At 46.1% G+C, this 22,234-nt stretch overlaps 1 protein-coding gene across 4 annotated transcripts in view; it reads left to right on the top strand.

Annotated features, from left to right (window-relative positions):
• Window positions 1-470: 470 nt before the first annotated feature.
• rtn4a (reticulon 4a) overlaps window positions 471-22,234 on the top strand; it is a 41,149-nt gene continuing 19,385 nt past the window's right edge. The window contains exons 1-3 of one of the 4 annotated variants that reach the window (XM_075474319.1): window positions 471-1,310; window positions 10,013-10,066; window positions 12,840-14,687. In XM_075474319.1, the coding sequence (XP_075330434.1) occupies window positions 725-1,310; window positions 10,013-10,066; window positions 12,840-14,687 (2,488 nt within the window). In that variant the 5' untranslated portion in view covers window positions 471-724. The remainder of the gene's footprint in view (window positions 1,311-10,012; window positions 10,067-12,839; window positions 14,688-22,234) is intronic. The other 3 variants (XM_075474326.1, XM_075474334.1, XM_075474342.1) reach the window with 3 other exon arrangements.

Raw genomic sequence — 22,234 nt, 5'->3', positions numbered from 1 at the left:
AATTTAGTTAGTAGTAGTATTATTATTGTTGTTTCATTGTTGTTAATTCAATCATTGTAAATATTTAAAAAAAATTGAGCTACTTGACGAATTTGAATTTATAAAGACAAATAAAGTATTTATCTAATCTATTCTATAATACTATAATGAGTTACTTTTTACAGAAATAAGAAATACAATATTTTCCTCTAAAATCTGTTCAAATACTTGAGTTCAACTATCCAGATTATGTCCCTTAGAATAGTTTTGGGGTAGAAATATGCAGCAACATGCCTCAATTGGGAGTAAAGAGTTATGAGTTATGTAAAAACTGACTGAACTTTCAGCTCCCCCTAAATTTTAGCCCCATTTTATGGAGGCGGTGTCGGGTTACGCCCCGCCCATTTAAACCGGCGCTGATTGGTCACACGCCATGTCACTCAGGGGTCACGTTGCAGGTGATTGGTCAGCGGAGTTGTTCCCTTCTCAACTTCCTGGTGGCCATCTGAGACTCGGGTCCGACGCTGTGGCAACTGTTGTGTGGCGCACTTCAGCGGGTCTGTCCGGCGTAGAGAAGCAGGCTTTACCGGAGGGACTAACCGGCGCGGGTTCACAGCTTTTCCCCGAGAGGAAAGTCCGCAACAGGACGAGGCAAACCGAGCCGGAAAATTACCGGAACTGAAACTTTTTCCAACATCAGGTAACAGTTAGTAAGAAGAAAAAGAAAAAAAAAAGAGAAAGAAACATGGCAGACAGCGAGGAACAGCAAGTCTCTTCAACCACCCCGATGTTTAACGAGGAGGTGCACCACTACCAGGCCGAGCCGGACCGGACCGAGCCCGGGCAGGACCTCTTTAGCGTGGATGACATCGTGGACCTGGTCGGCGGGGCTCAGGACGCGCTGGAGCGGCACATGGCCGCAGACAGCGCCTCAGAGTTGGCAGAAAGTTCCGAGGCCCTCCCGGAGGTAACGTTACCGGAGCCTGCTCACATACCGGAACCAGAACCAGAACCGGAGCCAGAACCGGAGCCCGAACCGGAGGTGAAGGAACCCGAACCGGAGCCCGTGGCACAAAGTGTAATCCCAGACTCCACGACCCCTTCTGTCGTTGCGGAGGAGCCTGAAGTTGTCGCCCCTAAAGCCGAACCGGAGAGCACAAAGCTCGCAGCCCCGGAGCCTCCGGCGGCCCCCGCGGCCCCCGCGGCCGAACCCGAACCTGCTCCCGAGAGCGCCGCCCTCCCCGCGGCCGAACCCCGGAAAGCAGCGCCAGCCCCCGCAGAGGCAGCAGAGCAGCCGGCGGTGACACAGGAACCAGCGGCTCCGGCGTCGTGTGAGTATCTGACGGGGAAAACGTGCAGAAATGAACGCGGGGTCGGGTTTTTTGGCCTTTTTAACGGATAAATAAATAAAATGCTGAATTTTCTGAGCTGCATCTGGACGTAAATTTTCCGTTTTTTTGTTTTTTTTTTTAGTTGAACGTGTCAGTGGAGCTGAACCGGGTTAGCATCTCTGGCTCCTGCTCAGAAACCAGCCGGATAAAAGGCTGTTTTTCTCTGTTTAATCTCTTATTTTCAGTTCCACGCGTTAGGAGACGTGGAAGCGAGTTGTTTTTGCGGAGGTTAGGACCGTTAGGACCGTTAGGACCGGTAACGGTCGGCAGGTTAGCCGGCCGGTGATGCTACCCGGGCGGCGGCGGGTGGTGTCTCATCCTTAAGCCGATCTGCTCTCTGGCACCTGGTTTCACTCTCAGTGGGGGGAAATATATCATCTGTGAATAAATGTTGGTATTTTATTGGAGATTGTGTTTTATTTAATTGTTTTTTCAGGTTTTTTCCCGCAGACTCAGCGGCAGATTAGCCCCGGGTTTTAATGATGCGGCCCACCTGTTTGGTTAAATAACGGCAGGATGAGGTGGCGTTTTTCCGCCCTTCACCGGCCCGTTAACACATCACACTTTATTAACTTTACCTCATCTGTGTTTCTTTTTAAAGAATATGTGCATAAATGGGTGTGATGTCATCACTGTGTCAGACTAGCAGCGCCCATCGGCTCTGATGCTAACGGCTGCTAGCAGAGTTCCATTATCGGACACGGTATTGTTCTTTCCTGTATTATTTGAAACGAAATGAATTCTTAGAGGGATGTTGAATGTGGATCATTTGGGATGAAAGCTCCGGACCAGGGTCGGTGATGACCTCTGCAGGTGTCACATTATCTGCATGGGTTCGGGTTATAACACCATTGTTGACCCACTGGGTTTCTGACAGCCACGATTTGAATCATTTTTAGAGAAAAGTGATGCATTTTTCTGCTTGAAGGGATCGACTGGAAGCAGGGAAAGTGTTTGGCATGTTGGATAAGGATCTGTCCGAAAATGGAAGCAGGCGTTAGCCCGGCACAGATTAGTCACAACAAAGGAATCCGCTGCGCGTCCCCTCCCTGTCGGCTTCCCCGCATTTCCCCACCGCTGCCAGGCCAACATCCCCACCTCCAGCCGGCCTTCTGTCACTTATTCAGCCGTTTTAGCTTCAGTCACTTATTCCACCTCCTCCACCGGAGGCCCGTGAGCCCCGGAGCTCCTCACCGGGCAGCAGCTGCACGGCAGCGGGCTTTCTGGTGCTGTTGGGCCGGTAATCTGTGGGAAGTGCGTGCTGTTTGCTCCTGTTGTTGTTGTTGTTGTTGTTGTTGTTGTTGTTGTTGTTGTTGCTGCACGGAGATGTGGCAGATTGCAGGTAAACAGGCCTGTGTGGGATCCTCCCCGAGCTGAGAGGCAGGGTGGGGCTGCTTGGCGAGGCCTGTGGTGGAGGTGGCTCCACCATGAGCTCCTGTTGAAGCAGGCAGAACAAAGGCGCTCCACCCATCCTCCTGTCCCATCTCATCACCGTTACTCAGGCCTTTCCACCTTTAATTACTCAGGCCTTTCCACCTTTAATTACTCCGGTTCATCGCAGCCTGAAAGATGTCTCAGTGAGGCAGAGCCGCTCGTTTTTCAGCCACTCGGAAAACTAAACATGTTTGATTTAGTTTTTAGGAACAAAAAATGAAAACTCAGCGATTTATCTGCAGATAAATGTTCAGTTTCTTTTACTTTAAAGGAGAAAAATGCAGCGATTATATAAACCTGGTCTGACTTGACTATCTTGCAGCCTTTTATACATGAATTGATCCATTGATGAATAAATTAAAAAGCCATTAGATGCTGCATCATGTTGCACACAAAGTCTGACATTTGGCTTCTTTCTTTAAATTATAAAGAATAAAATGTAGAAAAATGTGGTTTCTTTTATCTTAAAGATAACAAACTGAATATCTTTTAGTTTTTACTGTTAATCAGACAGAATATCTAATAAATTACTGTTTAAAGTCCCGATCAGCCTCACTTCTTTATGTTTTATATAAAAACAGCTGCAGAGACTCACTGAAACATGTTCCAACATGAACATAAACCCAGAATCTGAGGCAGAACCAGAGTTAGTTCAGTTCTGAGCAGCTTTAAAGTGAATATCTGCAGATGTTTCCATGGTAACAGCTGCAGAGATTCACTGAAACATGTTCCAACATGAACATAAACCCAGAATCTGAGGCAGAACCAGAGTTAGTTCAGCTCTGAGCAGCTTTAAAGTGAATATCTGCAGATGTTTCCATGGTAACAGCTGCAGAGATTCACTGAAACATGTTCCAACATGAACATAAACCCAGAATCTGAGGCAGAACCAGAGTTAGTTCAGTTCTGAGCAGCTTTAAAGTGAATATCTGCAGATGTTTCCATGGTAACAGCTGCAGAGATTCACTGAAACATGTTCCAACATGAACATAAACCCAGAATCTGAGGCAGAACCAGAGTTAGTTCAGTTCTGAGCAGCTTTAAAGTGAATCTCTGCAGATGTTTCCATGGTAACAGCTGCAGAGATTCACTGAAACATGTTCCAACATGAACATAAACCCAGAATCTGAGGCAGAACCAGAGTTAGTTCAGTTCTGAGCAGCTTTAAAGTGAATATCTGCAGATGTTTCCATGGTAACAGCTGCAGAGATTCACTGAAACATGTTCCAACATGAACATAAACCCAGAATCTGAGGCAGAACCAGAGTTAGTTCAGTTCTGAGCAGCTTTAAAGTGAATCTCTGCAGATGTTTCCATGGTAACAGCTGCAGAGATTCACTGAAACATGTTCCAACATGAACATAAACCCAGAATCTGAGGCAGAACCAGAGTTAGTTCAGTTCTGAGCAGCTTTAAAGTGAATATCTGCAGATGTTTCCATGGTAACAGCTGCAGAGATTCACTGAAACATGTTCCAACATGAACATAAACCCAGAATCTGAGGCAGAACCAGAGTTAGTTCAGTTCTGAGCAGCTTTAAAGTGAATATCTGCAGATGTTTCCATGGTAACAGCTGCAGAGATTCACTGAAACATGTTCCAACATGAACATAAACCCAGAATCTGAGGCAGAACCAGAGTTAGTTCAGTTCTGAGCAGCTTTAAAGTGAATATCTGCAGATGTTTCCATGGTAACAGCTGCAGAGATTCACTGAAACATGTTCCAACATGAACATAAACCCAGAATCTGAGGCAGAACCAGAGTTAGTTCAGTTCTGAGCAGCTTTAAAGTGAATCTCTGCAGATGTTTCCATGGTAACAGCTGCAGAGATTCACTGAAACATGTTCCAACATGAACATAAACCCAGAATCTGAGGCAGAACCAGAGTTAGTTCAGTTCTGAGCAGCTTTAAAATGAATATCTGCTCTGAGCTCCTTTCTCCTCCAGCACAGCCTGAACCCTCTCAGACGAGCTTTCTGTCCTTTCTTTAAGGAGTCTTCAGGAATAGTTCTCCAGGCTTCTTGAAGGACATCCCAAAGCTCTTCTTTGGATGTGGGCTGCCTTTTGTTGCGTTCTCTGCCAACATGATCCCACACTGCTTCAGTAATGTTGAGCTCCGGGCTCTGGGGAGGATTCATCCCTCCATCAGACCTGCTGCCACTGATTTTCAGCCCACTTCTTGTGTCCTTTGGCACAGCTCAGCCTTTTCTCCCTGTTTCCCTTCCTTAAGAACGGCTTCCTGACAGCCACCCTTCCATGGAGCCCATTTCTGATGAGGCTTGGGCCAACAGCAGATGGATCAGCTGAGCTCTGGTTCATCCCTTGAGTTAGGAGCCTTTTTCCTGCCTGAATGGTTCATCGCTCAGAGTTCAGTGGCTGAAAATGAGTGAAAAAGCAGAAAATGTCCAAAGATCTGCTTCAGATCTCTTGATGGTCTCATGGAGACGGTCCCCTGCCGGCCGGCCTCCACCACCTTTGGGTCCCCTGCATCAGTCTGAGGAGCTGTGGATGCAGCCGGGTGGATTAGACGCAGAGGGCGGTGTCGCTGAGGCTTAGAGCTGGCGCTGGTGTTGTTCTCCGTTTCCTGGTGAAGGAGGTTAAGTGCTTCACCCAAAACAACCCCACCTGTGCTGTTTGAGCCCTGCGTCCACGTTAATCTGCTTTAAACCTCCTCGTGGCTGAGATTCACACCCACAGATGAGCCTCTGGTCTCACTTTTAGGGTCTTATCGCTGAGCTGAATGAGACTTTTCTACAGAAATCATCAGTTTGATCCATCGGAGGAGCAGGAAATGGCATTTTGGGCCATTATCAGAGCGTGTTTTAGGGCTAAAAATGGGTTCTTACAGCTGGCAGAAGCAGTTTTTCCTCTTTACTGAGAACAAAAATGTTTCTTTTTGGGGTAAAACTCAGCAAGCTGCCAGTTAAACACTGATCTGGAGTTTGAGCTGTCCTACAGATTCCACACGTTCATCATCCTGATAGGGGCACCTGTAAATAAACCAAAAAACGGATGATAAATGAGAAAATAATCGTTTAATAAAGAGTTTTCCTTCCCTGGATGAAAGAACGTCGACTCATCCTGCACCAGCCAATCACACGCTTTCTCCTCGCGCTGAATTTGGTCCTAAAGGTGGGAGATGCCTGCTCAGGTGGACCCCCCCGGTCCAGGCTCGGTTCAGGCCCGGTTCTGGCCCGGTTCAGGCTCGGCTCGGTTTAGCTGGAGGCCAGTTTCCCTCTCAGTCTGGGTCGATGGAACAAAGGGAAATCGGTCTGACCCGGTTCTGGTGTTGGCACTCAGACTGTGTTTTGGTCAATAGTTTTATCAGGATCGTTTCAGGGCGTGTTCTGTTGGAGTAAAATGAGCCGCTCTGCCTGCACAGGAGCGGTGAAACAAAGCTGTTAGACGTGTAGGTGCAGAAAGGAGGCGGCGGCGGCAGGTGTGCTGATGGCGTGCTGCAGGTGTGCTGAGGGCGGCGGCCGTACATTGAGTTCTCCAGCTTACAGGCAGGCAGCAGGTGAGTCTGTGGCCTGGAGTCGTTTTTCAGTGTCAGGCTGTGAGGAGACACTTATAGCTCAGGGAGGAGACGCACTGAACATGTTGGGGGTCCGTTCCTGCAGCACGCCGCCAGCGTGTTGTCCAGCTGCTTCCTGAGTGAAACACGATGACAAAGCCGGTCTCTGTGACAGCAGAAAGGAAAGCAAAGATCGAGATTATTAAAAGAAACGAGGCACGAGTGCTGCTTTGATCTGGTGACAGTCCGGGTTTCCATGGCCGGGTCAGCTGAAACCCGATAAGACCGGGCCTCGGGTTACGTCAGGCTGGACGTCCCGTCCTCTCAGAAGTCTGCTGCCTGGGTCTGATGGCTGCTCTCAGACTTCTTCATAAAGTCACAGGCTGTGTTCCAAACCGCATACTTCTCCTACTACTCCTACTATCTTTTACTTTTTTTAAGTTCCCGGATGCATACTAGAATCTCTGAAATGTTGGGTATGCATCATGAGGTTACTACTCATACTCAAACTACCCAAGATGCAACGTAACGTGACGTCGCCGATCGTCATTTCCTGTCAAAACGGCAGTTTCAAGCTAGCTACATCGAGGGTAGGTTCACTTCCTGTTTTCAAAACAAAAGCACCAATTGTATGGTAATGGCTTTCCCTGTGATAAAAGGCAACGGGTATTTTATTTTGTGAAAATAACAGGAAGTGCGTTGCTCACTGCGGCTAGCTTTAGTAGCGCCGAATTCGTGGGAACAAAATTGTAAACAGCCGGTATTTTGTCAGGTTTTCAACACGTTGGGGATCTAAACGACTACTTTCTCACCTGAAAATGTTTCAAATGTTGCTAAAGTTTACAGAGTTTGTAGCTTAAGCGAAATCAGCTTCAGGCCGGCTGATTTCGGCTCGGGCAGGAGCGAAATGCATTGTGGGTAAACACTCTGCATACTGTCTGATCGATGAGTATGTAGTATGCGGTTTCGAACACAGCCTTAGTCCTTCTTCTTCTTCTTCTTCTTCTTCTTCTTCTTCTTCTTCTTTGGGTTTGTTGTCTGGTCTTCAGGCTGCTCAGATTGGCCGTTTGCAGCTGGTTTTAAATCCTTTTGCTGGTGTCGGACCAGAAGAACCAGGTGGACTCTTCACATCTGGGTCAGATTAAAGCACCTTTACTGGAGTTCACCAGATGTTGAGGAAACGTTTTCACCCACCTGAACGACGCAGACCCCAAACATTCAAACTTTGATTCTTTAAAGCTAAACCGAACAGAAACAGCTGCTTATTATAACTTTATTTCCAACGTTATTTCCAACTTTATTTCTAACTTTCTTTCCAACTTTATTTCCAACTTTCTTTCTAACTTTCTGTGCATATTTAACTTCAGCCTGTTCGTGTCTGAGCTGATGTCCAGTTAGCTGTGCTCTGATTGGCTGATTCTATCAACCAGGGTCCCAAAAATTCATTATTCGTGTGGTTCTCTGCCGTATCGCAGATAAATGGGATCTGTTCCGAGATGAATCCACTCCGGTGGAGACGTTTGTTGGAGTTTTAGTTGATGTTTTAGAGGATTTTTACACGGTTATCCATCCCTGGTGTGATTTTAAAATGTCACTTTTAGGAGATTTTCCTCCCTTTTACAGCAAACTGAGGGCTGAATGCAGGTTTATTGGACACTGCTCTCCCCTCTCTGGGCTGTTGACTCCTTTTCCACCAGCCTGAGCCAGGTTCTGGGCCACGTCATCGCTGTAAACATCTGCTCCAGCAAACATGCTGTTTGTGGTCTGAACCTCCTCCCACTGTTCCCTCACACATCAGTTTATCTTGTTTTCCTGCATCTGGACCACAGTTCTGTAGCTTTTCTATGAGCAAAGATTAAACCTGAGCAAAAGTAATGCTTTAAAAGACTATTTCACCAGTTGTTTGACAGATAACTTCATCTCTCGTCTTATTCTCCAATGTCTAAGTGAATAAAGGCCATTAAGGTCCTTAATGTGGAACAACCTCCAGGGTTTGCTGCTTCTTCTTCTTCGTTTTTACAGCTGAAGATGGATGAAATGTCCCATTTTAATGTTGGGAGGATGCACAGTGAGGCTAAAATGATTAAAAATGAGGCCTGATGCCTCTGAGCTGCAGTAAATTTAAAGTAAGGATCCTCTGTGCTTCAGAGGGAGAATGGATCGGGTGATCATCTCAAACAGCTGGTGACCTTTAACCCTTTAACGGTTTCTGTCCCACCCGTGTAGGTTGAAATCTGTCTGTTGGGAAGAAGCACACTCAGTGGGGTAACGTGACACTGAAAGGATCGGATTATTGGCTAAATTACAATAAAACTGAGTTATTAAGTGCATGTAGACACCTTAATCTGACTAAAGATTAGATTGGATCGGATTATTGGCTAAACTACAATCAGACTGAGTTATTAAGTTCATGTAGACACCTTAATCTGACTAAGAACTGGATCGGATTCAGACCCCGAGATAACTGGGTTGAAAGTCACTCTAAACCTGCTTGTAGACGCTGAAGCACGTGGTGAATCAGACTTTGCGTTCTGCGCATGCTCCAGATGTTTTCCCGGGGTCGTGACCCGGAAGTCAAAGGAGACGATATTCCTGTTGTTGTCGCCGTCAGAAAGAAACAAACAACGCGATGGAGAATGCTCCGTTGGGCATCGAGTTTGTGCAACAAGCAGCTCATCACAGACCAAATGTAGAGGGACGTAGCTTCATCTTGCTCTGCGTTCTCCAGCTTTCTCCAATGCCTGAGTTTGTTGTTGTTGTTGGTGGTGAAGAGGTCAACAGGAAGTGGCTCTATTAGCAACAGCTGGAATAGGTACAGCGCCACCTATCATACCGGGGTATGACACGCTTTGTGCCTCTGATCCCATTCATTCACCGCCATATATCCAAAGAGAATTACCCTTAATAACTCATTCTTATTGTAATTTAGCCAATAATTCGATCCTTTCAGTGCCATGTGACCCCACTGAGTGATGCCAAGTTAACACAGAACTGAATCGATTACGTCTCTCAGTGACATTAAAAACTAAAGCCACGATCCTCCGTTGAAAAGCTAAAAAAATGCAGATATTTGTGTTTAAATCTGCTTTGTTGGGAGAATTTAAGCGGCTCGTTCTGCTGCTTCAGCGCCGATGGAACCAACGCCGGACCTCGGGTGGGGGAGGCTTCATATTTTCATCTTTTCTGTGTTGCTTTTGGGGTTTAAAGGCTCTGCTGGAAAAAGACAGAGCGACCGAGGGCTTCATCGACTGCTCTGATTGGTGCATTAGTGGCAGAACCAGAACTTTTCCGTCCTGGTCGGCCTGCTTTTAAAGCCCCGCGTCACGCAGCTGGTTGTTGATCAGGACGATGAAGCCGAGTCTCTGATCTCATTCGGCCTAATTTGGCTGGAGCTGCTGGACTTGCACAAGAATCCAGTTTCCTCTTTTTTTTCTGCAGAAATGGCTGACGTGTGGTTGTGTAACCGTTCAGCCCGTTGTGCTGATAATGGCTTCCTCTGATCATCTGTGGATTCCTGCCTGATGCAGGAGGCTGTGTTTAACTAACCCTGTCCCTGTGCTTTTCTTTACCGTGCTGAAACTAATTAAGGTTGTGGAGTCCTCTGAGGAGCTCTGGCTCTGCTGATGACTCCTCTCGGTGTTTCCTCTCTGGCTTTAAACTCACTGTCTGCCGCTTTCTCTCGTCTCTCCCACAGATGTACCTTCTCCTTCTAAAGCTCCGCCTCATCCTCTGATGCAATTCCCTACAGGCAAGTTTCTTCTGCTCGCTGTGTTTCCCCATCCTCGTTGTGCACCTTCTGTAGTTCACTCCCATCTGTTGGTTCTGCATGTAGAAGCCGTGGATCTGTGTGACCTGGAGCATTTCAACTGGATGTCTGTGGTGTTGCTTGTGTTTGTGCTGCATTGTGACTCACGTGGTCGTTGTAGAGTAGACTGACCCGAACTCCCGAGTTGATCGATTGATAATGATTCTCCTCAGCGGCTGGCGGCTGCAGCTTTGAGAGGAATCATCATGCACCATCACTGCACAGCTTGTGTTTGACTCACCGGGCATGGTTTATTGGCACCAGACCTGGGACAAAGATTGTTTTACCACCATGCGTCAAACCAGGGTGGTGCTCAACACCGACGACCAGACAAATGCTGGCAAATGTTGGCTGTGGGCGGTCCCGTTTACTCCAAAAAAAAACAGCGATGATGCTAGAATTAATAGCCTAAAAAGAAGTGTTTGCCTCACTACTTTGAGGCCTTACACACATTTTTAAGCACTTAAAATGTGTGTTGCTATGTCGACCTTTAATTCAGAAACAGAACCGCAGAAGCCTGAACCTCGCTCAGATTTTACGGACCTGCTTTATAGAAAAGTTCTTCATTTTTCACCATCTTACTTGAGATTTTCCCACAAAGCTAATCGCAGTGACTCCCTGTTGTTGCTGCGCACCATGACGCTGTATGTGGCCAAAACAAGCGTTCATGGTCCAGACAAACTGGTTAGATAACCTTCGATCGGAGAGGAGTCTAAACATCTTCGACTGGGCAAACGGATGCATTTAAAGGGATAATCCGGAGTAAAATGCACTTTAGATCAATTTACGGGATGTTGGGAGTACATACGTTGAGTTGACATCAAAATCATGTCACTCGGATGTGTTTTGAGAATTTCGATTTGACCGTTTTTAGCCAAAAGTCGTTAGCCTGGAAGTGAATGGGGCAAATCATGTCACCGCTACAAAACGCTATTTTTATACCTCTTCTACAGCTCCAAACAACATAACACTTACGTGGTAGTGAGTAGAGGGTCCCTAAAGCCAAACCGAAGTGTCCCGAGGTCTTCATGTGGTCGGATATAGAGTCCAGAATGAATTTAATCAAGCCAGTACCTTTCCGGAAATGTATCTGCTGCAGCTGCCGCTACAGACCGTGGTGAAGTTGGTTTGATATTGGTTTGAAAAAAAAGACACCTTATTTCCTTATTGTGAATATCTGTCGAATATCCAATATCAAACCAACTTCACCACGGTCTTAAGCGGCAGCTGCAGCAGCAACATTTCCGGAAAGGTACTGGCTTGATTAAATTCATTCTGGACTCTCTATCCGACCACATGAAGACCTCGGGACACTTCGGTTTGGCTTTAGGGACCCTCTACTCACTACCACGTAAGTGTTATGTTGTTTGGAGCTGTAGAAGAGGTATAACAATAGCGTTTTGTAGTGGTGACATGATTTGCCCCTCTGACTTCAAGGCTAACGACTTCTGGCTAAAAACGGTCAAATCGAAATTCTCAAAACGCATCCGAATGACATGATTTTGATGTCAACTCAACGTATGTACTCCCAACATCCTGTAAATTGATCTAAAGTGCATTTTACTCCGGATTATCCCTTTAAGTCTGAGGCTGTAAAGAGAACGAAGGGTACAAACCTCCCATCATGCAGCTCTCTTTCTGCAGAGTCCACTCAAAAAGCTTTTTTTCCCCCACAGGTAAAAAAAAGCACGATATCATCTGGCTTTTGATTGCGTGGGAAAGTGTTGAAGGCCTATATTTACTTTGCTGTAGTCGAGGGATTTTATTGGCTTCAGCTCCAATCGGCATTAATGGGAGGTCAAGCTGATGTCGAGGCTGAAAGCGCGACAATGTTTCACGATTTCTTTACAGAAACGAGCGTTGACCAACCTTAAGACACGACTGGTGATTCTTACGTCTCTTATGGCGTGTTTCCACTATGCAGTCCGGTACGGGTCGGTTCAGAATGGTTCACTTATTTCAGTGTTTCAACTCCCACCAAAGCGTACCGGTCCCATGGAACCCGTTCCCATGGAACCCGTTACCATGTCTGTAACCCTTCTGCGTGGGGTACCGAGCCCACGGGACCGGTTCCAGGCTCTGCTCTCCGGTGTTGGTGAGGAGGCTGTGCAGCGGGAGCTCGATGGCGCCGTGCCAAACCAAAAAGTTTTCCAGCTGATTGCCGCAGAAATGGCAGAGAGTGGTTTCAACCGGACCGCGAGCCGGTGTGGCATTAAGCTGAAGAAGCTCGGAGGTGGTTCCAAGTTATGGAGGTTATTTGTTATTTGCTATTTACGCTTCGGCTCCGCCCCCCCTGTACAGTGGGAACGCAAGCTGACCCCAAAGAGACCCGACCCGTACTGTTCTGGACCGACCCGTACCATACCGTTCTGAACCGACCCATACCGGACTGCATAGTGGAAACGAGGCTTAAGAGTCCCTGGCAGCTTAGTTTCAGCACTTTCCTGATGGTTCAGTCTTAAATAATTGGCCCCTTTTTCATTTGACGGTCAGCTGATTGGCTTTTTGGAGAATACGGGACTGATCATTTCCTGAAACTGTGTCCTGCAGCCAGGAGCCAATCTTTCAGCAGCAGTTGTCTGGTTTTTAAATCTCTGAATCTGTCTCGAGATGTTTTTAATGACTGTTCTACCCAGGTGTGGTGGGCACCCTAAGGAATGGAGTATGTCTTTGATTTGTACTGTATTGCATTCTCCCTCCTTCCTTTCTACTCAAGCACTTGGGCAGAAGGGTGATTCCCCTGCTCCCATCTCTCCTCTCTCCCCTCTTCACTCACCCGACTCTCTGGAAGAATTGTCTCTGACCGAGAGTCCCAACCAGCCCCCTCCTCCAGGATCTGCTGCACCCTTGGGGTCCTTCTTCACCGATCGCCCCGGTCTTTCCAAGGACATGCCTTGGGAGGGTGAAGAGGGGGACTCTGGACCGGGCCGTAGCAAAAATAAGGAAGATCTTCTAGATTCGTTAGCTGGTCCTTACCTGAGTTTAGGGAAAGACCCAGGGCCTCATAATCCATGTGAAGACAGCGGCATTTCCTTCTCACCCGAGGAGAAGCTGATTAGCTCAGACAGGTCCTCCACTGGTCCCTCCCCTGTGAATCCCCAGATGAAGGTTCCCGAGTCTCACCTTGCCTCCTCTAACCCAACAGAGCACTGGGATTCACCGTTTCTAACATCTCAAGACAACTCCAAGGTGCCCATGGATTCCTTGACCAAGGAAACAACCTCCATTAGCTCCTCCAGATACGAGCCAGATCGTCATGGCAACCACTCTGATGAGGACGATGATTTGATGTATGAGGTGAAGAAGAATAATAACCCATTTGACGGCTATTCCCCACTGGCGGACAGTGGTTACTCCCACTTTGGAGAGTCCAAACCGGACAGCAGGGCACCTAAAATGTCAGAGAGTCCAACACCAGACCTGGTCCAGTATGGGCAGACCGGAGAATCCCAGGAGAGCCTACCATCTGTCTTGGACGAGGGAAATACATTTGAGACCAGCAAGATGGCAGCTGACTCACTCGTGCAATCAATGAGTCAATTTTCCTCTGGTCTTAAAGACGATGATGAAGAGGAAGAAGATGCAGTTTTGCCGCCGTCACTTCCAGACATCCTGAAGTCTTCCCCTCTCAACCCTGAAAAAGTGGACTCCGGTTCTTCTGAGGGAAGTCCGGAGCAGAGTCCCATCTTTGAACGGAAGATGATGGAGTCGCCCAACCCTCCGATCAACCTGTCCGCCAACAACCCCTTTGCTTTAGATGCTAAAGTGTCCCTGCTGAAGGAGATGACCGAGCAGCTGGAGGTCAGAGCTGTTAAAGGAAAAGTCGAAGACGACAAAAGCTTTGGCGCATTCGACCTTGTCAAAGAGGCAGAAGAAACCACCCCGGCTAAAGGCAAAGAAGAAGAACCTGTCAAGATTGAGCAGAAAGATTGGTTCTCAAGCCACGATTCTCCCAAAATGTCCGAAAAGTTTGAGCCACTTGACTTCCAGATCAAAAAGGCCGCCGCCGAGGATTCGGATTCCGAGTCGCCATCGGCTGACTCCCTGTCCCCAGTTCTGGAGGCCATGGCCAAGAATCCCGCCAGTTTCCAGGTAGAGACCGAAAAGAAGGACCTGAAGATGGAAATGGAGGAGCCGGAGGGGGCTGAGGAGGTGTCTGAGCATGAAGTCTCCTCCGAGGAGTTTGAGTTCATAGAGAGACCACCGAGAGGCGTTATCGATGAATTCCTTGAAGCTCTGGATACTTCCAAGTTCGCCTCCTCCAAGCCCCCGGAGATCCCCATGGATGACGATCTAAGCTTTGGGAAACTGGACGCATCAGCTCCACCTCCCACTAAAGTATCTCCAGAAGCTGAGGCCCCGAGTCAGAGCTCCTACCGCCTGCTGACCCAGGCGTCCCCCCAGAAGAGCAAGGCCGAGCTGGAGAAGCTCGACACCCAGCAGCCCCCGATCCAAGCTGCCCTCACCCCGTCTCCCGTCGGCAAACCAGCGGAGCCGCCGGCCTCCAGGAAGAGCGCGGAGGGCGGCAAACTCTTTAAGATGCCAAGCGTGAACATAGGAGCAGGTAAAATAAACCAGTCCCGGCATGGAAACCATCCCCCACATCCTCCTCAGTTTTCACCGGCACCTCCACGTTCATCTCAGTCATTTCCATCTTCACTCTTTGGTTCCCCCCACTTTCTTTGTTCCGCCCATCCAACCAATAAGCTGCCCGTATTTACTTTGCATCCCATCCCTTCCTCCATAAAGTCACTTTCCTTTCTTGCATCGTCCCGTTTTGCATTTTGTTTGTTACCGACGTGGTTGTGTGTTCCATTGTGTTTGGATCTTTGGTTTTGCTGCATTTTGTGCAATCTTCTCATCACAATAACCTAATTTCTGTGCGTCTGATCACTTGATTTCATTTCATGTGGTAAGTAAAGCACTGTTTAGATTAATTTTCCCTTTCATCTGCCTCCTTTTCGGTCTTAGATGCACTGACACACAGTGGAACACGACAGCCTGCAAACACTTACTTGTATTTAACCTTTTTGCCCACTGAGCATTTCTGCTGTCGAATTGGATTACATTACGCTCTGGTTTGAGCTCCTCGCTGCTCTGGAAATAACTTGAGATGCCTTTCTGCAACCCAACACCACCTTAGGGACCCCATCACCCCCCAAAGACTACATAACGCATAGACTTAGCAGCCACTCGCACTTACTGCCTGAAAGAGCTCCCCCTACCTGCAGGATTGCATCAGATTTTATGTTCCTGAGGCTGAACAGAGTAGAACTGTCTCTGATAACCTGGGTGTCAATAACCTGAGCAGTTGACTTGTCTATTTACCAGCTGGGTTATTTATAAATGGGGATTTTAACTGGTTTGCTTAAGGCAGTTTACAAACTCTTGCATGACTCAATCATGAGTTTCAGGTTGGATGAAGTGGAAACGAGTTTGTTGCCCTGAAGTGTTAAAGCAAAACTGTAACTGTTAGATTTGTTAACAAAACATCCCAAGAAATGTGATTTATTTTATTTTTTTATTTAATTTAATTTTATTAAAAAAATTTCATTCGATATTTTTATTTATTTAATTTTTTATTTTATATCATTAATTTATTAATTTTTTTAATTACATTTTTTAAAATTCATTCTATGTTATGAATTAATTTATTAATTTTTTTATAGATTCATAAAGGCCCACGACCCAGAGTTTACAAAATGAAGGAGATCATTTCCATAAAATTCTCTGGTTTGACTGACTGGAGAAGATGCCACATACATTTGGCAAGTTGAGTCTTGTGGTCTGAAACATTTAAGGATACGATGACCACAGCGCTCCTCACAGCGCTGAGGAAAAAAGTTTGGTTAAACTTTTAGTTTAAACAGGTTATTGTTGCATTGTTTCCGGTCAGCCAACAGTTGTGCCTCTTCTTTCTCATATTTCTTCTTAAAAAAAAAATCCAGTTTTCACGTAAACAGTCGTGAAACTGTGATCTCTGGATACAGCCCGCCTTTTTAGCCTCTGATTGACGGCTCTCTGAGCCAATAAGAGCTTCGTTTTGTGCCCACAGACCAAAATAACCAACCATACGGCCTGTGGTCACGCTGTGAATGAGCTTGTTGAGGACTGCTGAGGTTTAAAATGTGAAACTTCAGTCAGGGAGTCTCTCAAGAGACCAGAATCAAACATTTCCTCCATTTGGTTTGGGAACAGCTCTCTCTAGAAAAATCAAGATGAATTGATCAATTGTTAAATTTCTTAACAAAATCTGTGACAAATTATCCATTTTTTCTTTAAACTAACCTGTTAGAATTACAGCAGGCCCAGTTTTACTGTGAAATAAATCATAAAATCTTCTTTCTGGACAAGCTGGAAACCACCGTTTCTAGATATATTAGCTCAGATAATTACAAAATACATTTCCTAAATGGTTTCCCACTTAATTTAGATTTAAATCTACTTTTAGAAACTCTGGGAACAACAAGTAAACCTGCGGTACTGTGAGATCTGAGATATGATGGAGCTTAGTCATTAAGAGTTTTATATGTGAGGAGAACAGGGAGCCAAGGACGAGAAGCTAAATCAATTAAATCTCAGACCGCAAAGATTTTACATCTTTATGAAGTCGATGCCTCAACTTTAGACACATCTCTGAATCTGCGGGGAGCTTTTCCTCTGGGCCGGGCGCTGAACGCCGCCTCAAAGCGAGCGTTTGCAGTCGCTGCGTTCTGGGGTAACGGAGGGTGTGACGGAGGGAGGGTGTTACGGGGGGTGTAACAATGTAACGGAGGGAGGGTGTTACAGAGGGTGTAACAATGTAATGGAGGGAGGGTGTTACAGAGGGTGTAACAATGTAACGGAGGGAGGGTGTTACGGAGGGTGTAACAATGTAACGGAGGGAGGGTGTAACGGGGGATGTAACGGAGGGAGGGCGTTGCGGAGGGTGTTACAGAGGGTGTAACAATGTAACGGAGGGAGGGTGTAACAATGTAACGGAGGGAGGGTGTAACAATGTAACGGAGGGCGTTACGGAGGGTGTAACAATGTAACGGAGGGAGAGTGTAACGGACGGAGGGTGTAACAATGTAACGGAGGGTGTAACGGACGGAGGGCGTTACGGGGGTTGTAACAATGTAACGGAGGGAGGGTGTAACGGGGGGTGTAACAATGTAACGGACGGAGGGCGTTACGGGGGGTGTAACAATGTAACGGGGGGTCTAACGGTGTAACGGAGGGTGTAACAATGTAACGGGGGTGTAACGGAGGGAGGGTGTAAAAGGATGTAATGGACGGAGGGCGTTACGGGGGGTGTAACAATGTAATGGGGGGTCTAACGGTGTAACGGAGGGAGGGTGTAACAGAGGATGTAACGGACGGAGGGCGTTACGGGGGGTGTAACGGTGTAACGGAGGGTGTAACAATGTAACGGGGGGTGTAACGGAGGGTGTAACAATGTAACGGGGGGTCTAACGGTGTAACGGAGGGTGTAACAATGTAACGGGGGGTGTAACAGGATGTAATGGACAGAGGGCGTTACGGGGGTGTAACAATGTAACGGACGGAGGGTGTAACGGAGGGAGGGTGTAACAGAGGATGTAACGGACGGAGGGAGTTACGGGGGGTGTAACAGAGGGTGTAACGGACAGAGGGCGTTACAGGGGGTGTAACAATGTAACGGGGGGTCTAATGGTGTAACGGAGGGAGGGTGTAACAGAGGATGTAACGGACGGAGGGCGTTACGGGGGTGTAACAATGTAACGGAGGGAGGGTGTAACGGAGGATGTAACGGACGGAGGGAGTTACGGGGGGTGTAACAGAGGGTGTAACGGACAGAGGGCGTTACAGGGGGTGTAACAATGTAACGGGGGGTCTAATGGTGTAACGGAGGGAGGGTGTAACAGAGGATGTAACGGACGGAGGGCGTTACGGGGGTGTAACAATGTAACGGAGGGAGGGTGTAACGGAGGATGTAACGGACGGAGGGCGTTACGGGGGTGTAACAATCTAACGGAGGGAGGGTGTAACGGAGGATGTAACGGACGGGGGGGGGGGTAACGGTGTAACGGACGGAGGGCGTTACGGGGGTGTAACGGTGTAACGGACGGAGGGCGTTACGGGGGTGTAACAATGTAACGGAGGATGTAGCTGCAGCGTGACGGCGTCAGCTGCTGGTCAGACTCGTGCAGAGGAATGAATCGGCGTGCAGAGGAATGAATCGGCGTGCAGAGGAATGAATTGGCGTGCAGAGGAATGAATCGGCTACAGAGGAATGAATCGGCGTGCAGAGGAGTGAATCGGTCTCATGGTCAGCGGCTGGTCTTCCTTTAAATGGAGTCGGTTTTATTCTGGTCCAGATGAGTTGGAGCCGTCCCTCAGAGCTGCTGACAGCTGCTGTAACGGGACGAGCTGCTGAGGCTTCAGCTTTCTGAGTGAGGGGGGGGGGGGGGGTGTCCTCTTCCTCCCCATCGTCCTCTTCCTCCTCCTCCTCTTCCTCCTCCTCCTCCTCCTGCCCATCCTCCCCCTCCCTGCATTGCGACACTGGCAGCCCCACAAAGGGTTCTCCGACCCAGAAACCACTCAGCAAATGTTCCTGGTTATGCAACTGGAGGTGCAGCACGTCGGCCTCCTGGCGGGAACACGTCGGTTCGGATCAGCCGCCCCCACAGTCCCGTCGGACTCTGTCGGTAGCGCGGCGGCTGTCGGTGTTTTCGGGGCTCTAACACCACTTCATCACAGCTGTGCCGCTTCTATTCTTGGTTTAACGGGTTAGAAAGCAGCTGATCGTCTCCCTGCTGGATGAAACATGGAAACAGGGAATCTTTGATGTGTTGGTTCTGTTGGTCTGACAGCTGAGATGCACAACTCTGCAGCTTATCTTCTAGTGCCATAAAACGGTGGAAAAGTCTTCATTTCCATTTTCTAATCATGATGTGAATCTTCTGAAATTATTTTTAATGTGCAAAACAATCATGATGTCACAGCAATGAGCGAGTCGGAACAAAGCAGCAGCTCTCTGTTCGTGGTCGGTCAACTAAATAATTGTTAACAATTAGGAAGCAGGACTGAACAGGTCCTGATCAGACTCCTTTCTTTCTTTCTTTCATTAAAAACAGCTTCAGAGATTCACTGAAACATGTTCCAACATGAACATAAACCCAGAATCTGAGGCAGAACCAGAGTTAGTTCAGTTCTGAGCAGCTTTAAAGTGAATATCTGCAGATGTTTCCATGGTAACAGCCGCAGAGATTCACTGAAACATGTTCCAACATGAACATAAACCCAGAATCTGAGGCAGAACCAGAGTTAGTTCAGTTCTGAGCAGCTTTAAGGTGAATATCTGCAGATGTTTCCATGGTAACAGCTGCAGAGATTCACTGAAACATGTTCCAACATGAACATAAACCCAGAATCTGAGGCAGAACCAGAGTTAGTTCAGTTCTGAGCAGCTTTAAAGTGAATATCTGCAGATGTTTCCATGGTAACAGCTGCAGAGATTCACTGAAACATGTTCCAACATGAACATAAACCCAGAATCTGAGGCAGAACCAGAGTTAGTTCTCAGCTCCTGTGTCAGGTCTTTGCTGGATGTTTTCCTCTTTCTTAAGGACATCACTTTCAGATCCTGTTCATCTGCTGGAGATAGTTTTTAGGCCTGACACTTCTTCTTCTGTCCTCCACAAATCTTAATTCTAAAAACCCACAAAGAGATTCTAGATTATTCATTTCTGGTGACATGAAATAGTTTAATCATTTAATTTATATTAATTGTTCCATAATTAGTCATTAGATTATATCTTATATTCCTTTTTTAAGCTTTAAATTGAATCTTATTTACGTTTTCTCGATGTTGAATAACATATAATTCTTATTATTGTCCGGTTTTTTTTCCTACTTTTGTACTTTTAGACGTGATAACATTCATTTTTTGGGATTAGGATTTTTTTTAAACTGAATTTCTTATATTAATTTGACTCTTTTGGTAACTGAAAGCAGTTTTAAACGTAAATGTAGAAAAAAGTTGAAACTATGAAGCTGTTTTTCACAGATGCAGCTAAAGAAATGGGAACAAATGATGCGTCTCTGTGAACAAAGTGCCTAAAGATCCAGTTTAATTCCTCTGAAGATGAGTGAAAAAGCAGAAAAACTATTGATCAGGACACTTTAAAGGTTACAGGAAGTCATGAGTCAGCGGCGCCCCCTGCTGTGTGCATTTAAATTACAGACTGGAAATGATTTGAGTTTCATAATCTGTGAAGTAACTTGATTAGAGCTTCATACGTGCTGCTTTTTTATGTGAAATTACCTCTTTTTTAAACACTTTTAAGTGTTTTAATCTGCTTCTGGATGGTTTTCATCCTGATTGTGAGAAATGAAAAGTCAAAGCGGGGCAGAAAGTGGAGAAATGTGTGGAGTTTTAGAAAGAAAAAGGTGTGTTTTCAGTGCACTAAGTGTGCACGTGTCAGCGTCTGTGTGGATTACAACAGCAGTGAAGCGATGGAGTACAAAGGTGTTTGGCCTCAGATGGAGGTGGAAGGTCGCCGAGTCCTTACGCAACGCTCTGAGCAGAGAACTCATCAGGGGAACAAACGACCACTCTTTGGATCAGACTGAGGCAGAGCGGCCTTAAATGTGGCACCAGGCATGCGCCATCTACAGGCGGGTGCCTGTAATTACATCCCAGTCTGACAGCTTGTTTTTAACTGGAGTTCTGCTTATTAAGCCACTAAGTTCTGCTTATTAAGCCACTAAATTCTGCTTATTAAGCCACTAAGTTCTGCTTATTAAGCCACTAAGTTCTGCTTATTAAGCCACTAAGTTCTGCTTATTAAGCCACTAAATTCTGCTTATTAAGCCACTAAGTTCTGCTTATTAAGCCACTAAATTCTGCTTATTAAGCCACTAAATTCTGCTTATTAAGCCACTAAGTTCTGCTTATTAAGCCACTAAGTTCTGCTTATTAAGCCACTAAATTCTGCTTATTAAGCCACTAAGTTCTGCTTATTAAGCCACTAAGTTCTGCTTATTAAGCCACTAAGTTCTGCTTATTAAGCCACTAAATTCTGCTTATTAAGCCACTAAATTCTGCTTATTAAGCCACTAAATTCTGCTTATTAAGCCACTAAGTTCTGCTTATTAAGCCACTAAGTTCTGCTTATTAAGCCACTAAATTCTGCTTATTAAGCCACTAAGTTCTGCTTATTAAGCCACTAGGTTCTGCTTATTAAGCCACTAAGTTCTGCTTATTAAGCCACTAAATTCTGCTTATTAAGCCACTAAATTCTGCTTATTAAGCCACTAAATTCAGCTTATTAAGCCACTAAATTCTGCTTATTAAGCCACTAAGTTCTGCTTATTAAGCCACTAAATTCTGCTTATTAAGCCACTAAATTCTGCTTATTGAGCCACTAAGTTCTGCTTAGTAAGCCACTGAATTCTGCTTATTAAGCCACTGAATTCTGCTTATTAAGCCACTAAGTTCTGCTTATTAAGCCACTAAATTCTGTTTATTAAGCCACTAAGTTCTGCTTATTGAGCCACTAAGTTCTGCTTAGTAAGCCACTAAATTCTGCTTATTAAGCCACTAAATTCAGCTTATTAAGCCACTAAATTCAGCTTATTAAGCCACTAAGTTCTGCTTATTAAGCCACTAAATTCTGCTTATTAAGCCACTAAATTCAGCTTATTAAGCCACTAAGTTCTGCTTATTAAGCCACTAAATTCTGCTTATTAAGCCACTAAATTCTGCTTATTAAGCCACTAAGTTCTGCTTATTAAGCCACTAAATTCTGCTTATTAAGCCACTAAGTTCAGCTTATTAAGCCACTAAATTCTGTTTATTAAGCCACTAAATTCTGCTTATTAAGCCACTAAATTCAGCTTATTAAGCCACTAAATTCTGTTTATTAAGCCACTAAGTTCTGCTTATTAAGCCACTAAGTTCTGCTTATTAAGCCACTAAATTCTGCTTATTAAGCCACTAAATTCTGTTTATTAAGCCACTAAATTCTGCTTATTAAGCCACTAAGTTCAGCTTATTAAGCCACTAAATTCTGTTTATTAAGCCACTAAATTCTGCTTATTAAGCCACTAAATTCTGCTTATTAAGCCACTAAATTCTGCTTATTA

This window comes from Odontesthes bonariensis, chromosome 2, assembly GCF_027942865.1.
Source record: "Odontesthes bonariensis isolate fOdoBon6 chromosome 2, fOdoBon6.hap1, whole genome shotgun sequence".
NCBI lineage: Eukaryota > Metazoa > Chordata > Actinopteri > Atheriniformes > Atherinopsidae > Odontesthes > Odontesthes bonariensis.
The sequence above is the reverse complement of the archived record's forward strand: the minus strand, read 5'-3'. Positions and strand labels throughout refer to the sequence as shown.